Source organism: Nanorana parkeri, unplaced genomic scaffold, assembly GCF_000935625.1.
Source record: "Nanorana parkeri isolate BGI_ZX_2015 unplaced genomic scaffold, ASM93562v1 scaffold335, whole genome shotgun sequence".
NCBI lineage: Eukaryota > Metazoa > Chordata > Amphibia > Anura > Dicroglossidae > Nanorana > Nanorana parkeri.
The window spans coordinates 121,417-131,098 of NW_017306603.1; the positions used below are offsets into that span (position 1 = coordinate 121,417).

General features: G+C 43.8%; 1 protein-coding gene across 1 annotated transcript in view; it reads left to right on the forward strand.

The window, feature by feature from the left end:
• The window catches only part of ATG2B (autophagy related 2B), a 55,925-nt gene extending 46,862 nt beyond the window's left edge, over positions 1–9,063 (forward strand). Inside the window, exons 36-42 of the mRNA XM_018558360.1 lie at positions 1,722–1,917; positions 2,491–2,560; positions 4,314–4,396; positions 5,244–5,365; positions 6,925–7,079; positions 7,288–7,437; positions 8,710–9,063. Of these exons, the coding sequence (XP_018413862.1) occupies positions 1,722–1,917; positions 2,491–2,560; positions 4,314–4,396; positions 5,244–5,365; positions 6,925–7,079; positions 7,288–7,437; positions 8,710–8,940 (1,007 nt within the window). The 3' untranslated portion in view covers positions 8,941–9,063. The remainder of the gene's footprint in view (positions 1–1,721; positions 1,918–2,490; positions 2,561–4,313; positions 4,397–5,243; positions 5,366–6,924; positions 7,080–7,287; positions 7,438–8,709) is intronic.
• Positions 9,064–9,682: the final 619 nt, after the last annotated feature.

The window sequence follows — 9,682 nt, forward strand, 5'->3', positions numbered from 1 at the left end:
GTGTATTGAGTTCCCCCCCAGTTTATAACTTGCCTTTACAACCCGAAAGGGCCTTTGAGTTTGCCACCCCAGCTTATAACCTGTCTTTGCAACTAAGAGGTCCATTGAGTTCCCCTCCAGCTTAAAACCAGCCCTTGCAATCCAACACATCCACAGAGTTTCCCCCCCAATTCCCTTTTTGTCATTAACCATTTTGCCTGACTATAACCCTACGTTTTTTCCAAGCAAGTTTAAATCTCTTTCCCTCACCCTAACCTTAAAGCTGAACTCCAAGCAGATCAAATGTGAAGGTGTGTGTTCAGTGAATGAAAATATATAGGGCTTGTTCACGGAGACCTGCATTTTTATGTACCTGAGCAATGCAGGTTTCCCCAAGTGCACATAGGAAACAGTTGTTTTCTCTATGTGCCCTGTTCACACTACAACTGGAGAGGTGCAGAAAAATGCAGCATATTAGCATTTTTCCACACTGCAAGTCTTCCTCCGTCCGTCTGTCTATTTCGATTTTCTGATCGTTGATGCGGTAAAATCAATCGATTTCGACCGCAGTGAGAGAAAGATTTGAAGGAAAATGTTCAAAAAACTCCATTCATTCCAAAATCAAATGTTAAATGGAAATGAATATTGAACGAAATTTCGGACGACAATCGCCTTGCCTCTGATGGTACTATCGAACGTTCCGACGGGATTTTTAGTATGAACGTTTGCTAATGTAGAACCTACTTTAGGCTGAGAGGAATGATCAGAATTAGGAGCCAATCAGGTGTGCTGCAGTGTGTATTAGCTGGCAAGGAGAATTCTCACTAGAGGAACGAGTAGAGTGAACAGAGGGATGACCAATCACTACCCTGCTAGTGTTTCCTCAGCCGGGGAAGGTAGCCAACCAGATGGCTGTAGAGAAAAGTCAGACTGTAATGTCCGGCAGGTCTGTGTATGTCAGGAATGGATACACAGAAATACAAACCCTTTTGCACGTAAACACCTTCCAGTATATGTGTCTCTATAGTATCTTCAGGTGTTTGCCTGAAGTTCAGCTTTAGCTTAACCCTTCTTGTGTAAGGTTGGCAGCATTGCAGAACCGGCGTCGCCCCTCCTTTTATTTTAATTTAGGAAACTGACATAAAAACCGATTTGGGCATTTATATTAGCTTCATTTAAAAATACAACAAACCATGCCTCTAGATAGGCAGAGCCAGCTGTCAATCATGCAGCTGGGTGGATCCAGACAGTAATGTCGGGATCCGTCCCGGCTGCGGCGTCTCAGCATACCGCGAGCTGTAGCTAGCGGTATACTGAGCTTTGAGTGACGAGAGGACGCTAGTTTGTGTCCACCCGTTACCCTTCGGAGAACTATGAGGAAAAGCCCTGACCCCATAGTTCTCCTTTTAACTCTGATGTGCTGCTGTGGAGGCTGGAAATTTGTAAGTAGTTTAGAAGGGGTGCCAGGATCACAAGATTTGCTGTGCAGAATTATCAGTGATTACCTTAAAGAAACCATAACAAGCATTAACTCTACATTAAGTTTAATGGAAAAATTCCACGTTTAAGTATATTTTCCATATACACTTTCTAAAATCCCTTCAGACTACTTTTCTGCCCATTTAGAAAGGTGCATCACAGTGATGTTGTATAGTCCTCTGTTTTTATATAAAGCACATTTTATTTCTACTGTGTAGGACTTAGAGATACAATAACAGTCTGTCTTGGTTTTGGATTTTCAGTAAGGAGGTCACCGGGTTCTGATGTCACATGCAGTCTGCCAAAACATCTGAACGCGCATGGTCGAGTGCCGGTGATTTCAGTAATAGGACAGAACCAGCCATTGAAAAATGGGGATGTATATTTTACAGAATTCAGTGATGCCTCGGACACGTTGAAGGATGACACGTCTTTCAGCGACCAGCCTGTATTTTTCCGGTATGTTCATTAGGGGGTGACTTCTGTCCACGCCGTCTCTGGTTTGCAGGTTTATGAAATAGAGCAGTCTGTGTGTCTTGATCAATTTCCACCAGTGACAATAACTGTATGGAGAATATGGGGTTTTGGCTTGGTAGATGTACTCCTGCAGTCTTAATGCTACTAATGGATTCATTGGCTTCAGACTTAAATTGTATCTGAAAGTGCTGGGAAAACAGAGGAGGAAAGACAGAAAAAATGGATTTGCCTCACTTTAGAGAGATTTCCTCCCACTTCCTGTTCTGTCTACAAGATTGGAAGCAAGGACAGGTTTTAACCATTCCTCATTTATGCATAATTAATTAAAAAGAAAATTGAATTTGGATTGCTTAATAGACAAGTTGAGAGCATGAGAACACACCAAATCCCAGTACTATAGATCAAAGTAATATGTCTCCTATCCCTGTGGGGGACATCTGTTTAGCTTTAGATTGTAAGCTCTTTTGGGGACAGAGGCAGGTAAGGTATGTGCAGATCTATCTCCTATAAACCTCTGCTATGTGCATTTACTCACTTTTGTCATCTGTTGTTTAGAGAATTCCGATTCACCTCTGAAGTCCCCATAAGACTAGATTACCACGGAAAACATCTCTCAATGGATCAGGTAGGTCTCAACTTTTGGGGGAGTGATGATGTCTATGTAATATGTTTTGCTTCAGGATGTTCAGGGTGGGTATAGTACCTCTCTCTTTCAATGTTGTCTGAGAACAAACGAAGAAGGAACAGATAGGACAGGTGGTTTGGATTGGGTTAGGACCTCACTTTCACTGTTGTCTGAGCACAAATCAAGAGGGACCAGATAAGACGGGTATTGGCGGCGGGTGAGACTTCTCTTCCTAACCACTGTTTTCCAAGTGCAAATCATGAAGGGACCAGATAGAGCAGATGGTCATGGTAAAGGTGGGCCTAATTCCCACTCTTGTCTGAGCACAAATTAAAAAGACCAGATAGAGCAGGTGGTCACGGTGGAGATGGATCTTCCCTTCTACTTTTGTCTGAGCACAAATGAAGGACCAGATAAGACAGGTGGTTGGGGTTGGGATGGATCCTCCCTTCTACTGTTGTCTGAGCACAAATGAAACGAAACCAGATAGAGCAGGTGGTTGGGGTTGGGATGGATCCTCCCTTCTACTGTTGTCTGAGCACAAATGAAACGGAACCAGATAGAGCAGGTGGTTGGAATGAAGGTGGGCCTCTCCCACTGTTGTCTGAGCACAAATGAAGAGAGACCATGTGGAAGCAGACCTTCCTGACAGCTTAGTGCACCAAACCTATCCTATAACAAAGAGCCCAAGTTAGGGAAGGGTCTCTGGGCTGGGGGATCGGGGCAGCGACTTATTAGCATAAAAATTAATTTAAAATTCATAGACTTTTAACCGTCTTTGCTGCCAAAAAGAATGGCTCAGGTGGGGCAGATCCAACCAGGTTGACCAAAAGCCTGCAGATAAAATAAATGTGGGTGTACAATTCATCTTACAATTTAAATAAATAATAAATGTGCAGCCAACACTTTTAAGTTTTGAATAGTTTAGGGCAAAGTTAACCTGGCCATACACTGCTCTAATTTTAAAGTCCTGCCGAAATTTGAGCAGTGTGTGGCCCCCCTCGGGATCTCCCTGTTTGACAAAGATGAAGAAGCTGGTCCGAAAATGTGTTGGCTAAACAGTGGCCAGTCAGCTGCAATCACTGTTCAGGTATTCTGACAGTGGTTGCCCCGCCAATACCAAAATGCAATAGCTCTGCAGGGAGGATTCCCCAGCCAAGCTGTTTAGCCTGGAGGGCTGAATCAAGCATGTATGAAAATGAATAGCCAGCTTTAGAGTTCCTGACATTGTTGCTGTATGCGTCCCCACTAGGTAGATTCACCCTTTCTGTTTGTCCTGATGTCCTCTGTCACTGGGGCAGAAAGTGATGCAGGTTTAAACTTTCATAGTTGTCACCAGAACGGGGAAGTGTCAGTGAGATTATCTATCACTTCCTTTTATGCCTCCAGCACAGGAAGTGAATGGATATCAAAAAATAAACTGATGGGGGTTTTAATCCTTCCTACTCCATCCAAAAACAAAAAATGTAATTCACCTTTTATTTGGTGTTCTGCTCTAAAGTCTTTATTTTACATGCAATGGTTCTGTAATGGAAAAAGGTTACACAATGAAGAGTGCAAATTGGTGCCAGGAAAGTGCACAGTCTGACCAGTATGGACATTTAAAGATGATGCAAGCAGTAGGCAGAGATTACATAATACTTTTCCCGAATGATCAGAGTATTTCAGCCAGACGGGTCATCCTGTGCTGTATAACTCACATGTTTGTTTTGTGGGCATCTCATATATTGGTTCTTGTGTTTTGTGTTCCTAGGGTACGTTCACTGGAATATTGATCGGCCTGGCCCAGTTGAACAACTCTGAACTAAAGCTGAAGAGGCTGTGCTACCGTCACGGGTAACATATACGTCTGTAAATCTGACTTGAATTATTATTATTATTATTATTATACAGGATTTATATAGCGCCAACAGTTTGCGCAGCACTTTACAATATAAGGAAGACATTACAATCACAATACAATTCAATACAAGATGGTAAGGAGGGCCCTGCCCCTGAAGGCTAACAATCTAAACGATTGTGCAAAGTACAGGTTTGCTTTAAGAAAGCCATTCTCAACCTGACTTCCTCCAGAGGGGTTCCTTGAGCTGTGGCTGACTGACTGTCTATAGAATAGTGTCTGCACAATTCTACAGCGGCATAGCCAGCGGCACAACACCAATAATCTTTTTAGCTGTCCGCCAACGTAAAGGGAAATTTTTCTCACTGACCACCAAAGTAAGGGACTTTATTTCCACTGACCACCATGAATTAATTTTACCATCAGTTCCCTGACACCCAAATATTATTTTAAGGGTTCCCCGGGGGGGTTAAAAAGATTTCAAAAGCAGAACAAATGTGTATCCATTTAGGCAAAAGAGACGCAGGGAAAGTGGGGGTGGCCATTGAAATAAATATTCATAAACTGATTGTTGCACGAGTTGCATTGTTGCTAGGATAACTCTTTCTTTTTCCTGAGGCAGGAGATGTAGCTGCTCCCCCCCACCCCCCATGTGAGTTTCTATACTGTGCCACATGACCTAATAGGTCATATGACATTCTGTGCCAGGTGTTATGTGCCATAATAGCCCTCATTGTCTTTTTTTTTTTTTTGGTGACATTACTTTATTGGTTTTATATTTAACAGCACATAAAAATTACAAATTCAGTTTTATTATTATGTTATTGCTTTTTTTTTCTGCAGCCTCTTGGGCGTCGATAAGCTTTTCTCTTATGCCATAAACGAATGGCTGACAGACATCAAGAAGAACCAGTTGCCGGGGATTCTGGGAGGAGTGGGGCCGATGCATTCTTTGGTTCAGCTTGGTAATTATTTTGTGTTTTATACACACCTTTCATGCTGCCCCTGTCTCCAATCTTCAATACAAAGGACTAACAAGGGGTTTCTTCTCTCCTGACATTTTTCCAGTCCATCTGTTGTACTCTTCATTGCTATTATTCGCTCTCATTCACACCCCATCCATTATTTAGTGTTCTGTGTATGGTAGGGAAACAATTTAATTCTGGCATGTCATATATTATGGCCACTTTATTGACCTTTCTACCCTTTCCACGTATACAGCATCTTCCAACAAAAGTCACAGACATCTGTAAGTTATTTGTCTGGGATCTCTCACAGACCAGTAGCTGGCCAAAGGCAGTGACTTCTTTATTTATAGCTAACTGATAGATAAAATGACGGATAGATAAAAATAACACAGAAAGTAGTAAAAAAGGAGTTAATAATAGTGGGCTCACTCCAGTCAATATAGGAAATCCGTTGGCACATGTAAGTATAACTAACAACGGACGACCGAAATCAAGGCAGAATAATAACAATAAAAATAGTGGGGAACAACAAGGTAGTAAACTTTTGTCCCACAAAAAGAGAGGAATTAAATGTATGTACACCAACGCTAGAAGTCTGGCAAATAAAATAGAGGAGCTTGAAATTATCTGAATGTGCAACCAGGGAGAAGACCAAGGCTGCAGATATTATAAACTGGTCCCCGGTTTATAATTCATGTCCCCCATGTTCGAACTTTATTAAACTAGATGTACCCAAAATTAATGTTGTAACTTGCATGTATATTGTTGGAAAACCATATACATGCAATGAAGTGTGGCAGTGCAGGGCAATGCCACGGCATAGTATGGCAACATCGGCACCCAGGACTCTCAGCCAAGGGGGCTGAGAGGGTCCAGAATGTAAACAATATTATAAGGAAGAGCCTGGATATTCAGGTCCTTCCAGGTTTTCTGAATTGTAACTGGGATCTGGAGCTCTGGAGATTTCGTAGAGCTCTGGGTGGGATGAGATCTCCAGTCCTGGGGCCAGGTGTTACCAATGACCAGCTTGGGCTGATCAGGTGGCTGAGCAGCCTCATTAGGAAGCCAGCCCAGTTCTCAGAGGGAGCTGAGTTGGAGTTGTGTGTGTGCGCAGGAGGCACACGGACACACGCAGACTCGGGTGCGTGCTGGACGCACAAGGAACAGCTGGGAGAGGTCAGGAAGGTCTGTGACCCTAGGACCTGTGGTACACACTGCTAAGAGCAGATTGAGGGCTCACAAGGGGTTAGCAGCGTGAGTTTCTTGGAGCTGAGGAAAGCTACAGAGCGAAGCTAAAAGACTGTCTTGTGCAACAGGGGAGGTCTACCCTGTGGATGGAATGAGATATTTGCTGTTTGCCCTTTTAATAAAACTGCATTTTACTTGCACCTCCTGTCTACAGTGGAGTGTCCTTGTTACAGAAGTCAAAGCTCTCCTGCGACTTGCTAGGCTATAGTCTCTTCCATACTGATCATTCAATGGGATCTTTATAGAGTAAAACCTGTTTTGGTGTGTTTTTTTTCTGTCTGTGTCTCATAAGCTGCATCCTATTTCAGTTCAGGGTCTTAAGGATCTGGTGTGGTTGCCCATTGAGCAGTACTGCAAAGATGGCCGCATCGTGCGGGGCTTCCAAAAAGGTGCTGCATCGTTCGGCACGTCTACGGCAATGGCTGCCCTGGAACTTACCAATAGGGTCGTCCAGACTATTCAGGTATTCCCATTCCTAAGCTGCCATGTAGCACTCGCCTTTCTGGTGTACATATAGGTAGACCTTGCATCTGGATTCATGCGATTGATACTTGAAACTAGTTTTGCTGAACTTGAAACTAGTTTTGCTGAACTTGAAACTAGTTTTGCTGAACTTGGAATGTAATGCCGGCTTCTGTACTCTTTGTTTTATCTTTCCCTGTGCTGATCAGGCTGCTGCAGAGACTGCCTATGACATGGTGTCCCCTGGGCCAAGCCCTATAGAGCTGAAAAGAGCTAAAAGATTTTCTCACCACCGATTGGTTCATCAGCCTGTCGATCTCAGAGAAGGCGTGGCCAAAGCCTACAATGTGGTTAAAGAGGTAACGTATACCTAAGCAGCTGGTAATCTAGTTTTTTTATGTAATACATTGGTGTCCTAAGAAGCATTTTCAGCTTTAAACAATATCCTGTTTTTAATATAAACTGGTTCAGGGGTAGGCAACCTCTGCACTACAGCTGTGGTAAAACTGCAAATCCCCTCATTCCTCTGCCTCTGAAAGTCATGCCTGTGGCTGTCGGAGTCTAACAGTGCCTCATGGGACTTGTAGTTCCACAACAGCTGGAGTGGCTAGGTTGCCTACCCCTGGACTAGTCTTCCATAGGGTAAACCTGGGTTGGTGACAACTATTTTATAATGGATTTCCCTTTACTTTGAAGAGATCTCCTCTTATCCCGCTGTGTCTCTGGGACAGGGATTGAAGGGAAACCTTCCCAATGGAACTTGGACAGGAAAGAAAAACCTGATAGCGGTCTTAACTAGGGATGCACCGATGCTGGTTTTTCGGTATCAATTTCGAGTACCTATATACTTATCTTTTGATACCGGTGCTTCAGGTCGCATGGAGCCGGCATCCGGGACAAAACAGGAAGCCGGGCAGCGTGTCATTACCCGACACCGAGCTTCTTGATTGCCCAGGAAGCCAGCTCTACTCTGTTTGGCCGGCTTGATGCTAATTGGCCGGGAAGCCAGCTTCCCAGCCAATCAGCATGGAGCCAGCTTTGTGGCTAATCAGGAAGCTGGGAGAAGGGTCATTATCCGCTGCCCAGCTTTCTGATTGGTTGGGAAGTCGGCTCCACGCTGTTTGGCCGGCTCAATGCTGGTTGGCCTTGGAAGCCAGCTCCATTTTCCCTCGAGGCACTGCCGGTCAGAGGAAATCTCCCTCTGACCAGAAGTTCCGGTATCAGGATAAGTATTGGAGCATTTGGGCGAGTATGAGTATCGGTATCGGTGCGTCCCTAGTCTTAACGATTCCCTATAGACTTTGTAGGAAAAGCTAACTTTTAAAGGTTCAAATTCCAGGGCTGACATCCTCATTCTTTGTTTACATGCATGTTCTGAGTCCCCCTGCAACAGTTATATGACCTGTTGCTCCTTCCGGTAGATTTGTTACTTACTTTCTTTTAACAGAGTGACAACGCTGTTTATCCTCCAGTAACATCACGCAGAGTTGTCTGCCTGTAGACAATGTAGTCTTAGATAGACATTAGTTTTAAATGGACTACAAACAGTTAACACAATTCAAACGGTTGAGGAACTTCCCCAGCCAATCACAATATACGGCTTTCTGATGTGAGTTTTTATCTCCCTCCAGGGAATAACGGACACTGCTCAAACAATCTATGAGACGGCAGCCCGCGAGCATGAGAACAGAGGGGTGACGGGAGCCGTAGGAGGAGTCCTTAGACAAATCCCACCCGCGGTGGTTAAGCCTTTTATAGTAGCGACGGAAGCCACCTCCAACGTCCTGGGCGGAATGCGCAACCAAATCCGTCCGGACGTTCGGGAGGAAGAGTCACAGAAATGGCGGTTAGAGGAAGGTTAGTGCTCCTTGGGCTCCGTGTATGAGGACTGACTACGGAATCCAATGGCCTCAAAAGACTGCGTTCTGGTATAGTTTAGTTTTCTTGGCAAACATGACTCAGGAACGGGTGACATTTCGGTAAAAGGAAGCCCCCGCTGCAATTGCTTGTTCTGCAAATCTTCATGGATTCATGGAATGCGGGTATGAGTTGAGGAAGCCGAGTGTTACCCCGTAACTTATCCTCCCTGCTTGGCGACATTCAGCTCCTCTACCCTTCATCAGATGTCTCATCTCTGGCTGAGCCTGAGCTTAACTCCACATTGTTTCTGTTACCTGCTATAAAGATAATGGCTCTCTATTTTGGCAAAAAGGCCCTTAAGATAAAACAAATAATAATGAATTTGCAGGTTTCTCAGTTTCCTTCGCTTTGCACTTGATTAAAGGTTTCAATCCAATCCATTCGACATACTGTGTACATGTCAAGTGGCGGAACACGGCTGCCACCTCAGAATGCAAAGTCTTGTGTCACACTTAGTCTGTACATTTGTAATCTGTTTATAGTGTTAATAAAATTATTTGTGTTATGGTGGAAAAAAGAAAAGTGTCTGCACAACATTGTATATTAAGTCAGAAGACTTTGAATTGATTTTGGTTTGATTGTGAGAGGTAGCTGAAGATGAGTCTGTGCATGTCACAGCTTTTCTGCATAGGGTGTCATGTGTTTTTTCTTAACGCTGAAGGGTAATCAGCTTATATTTTGCCT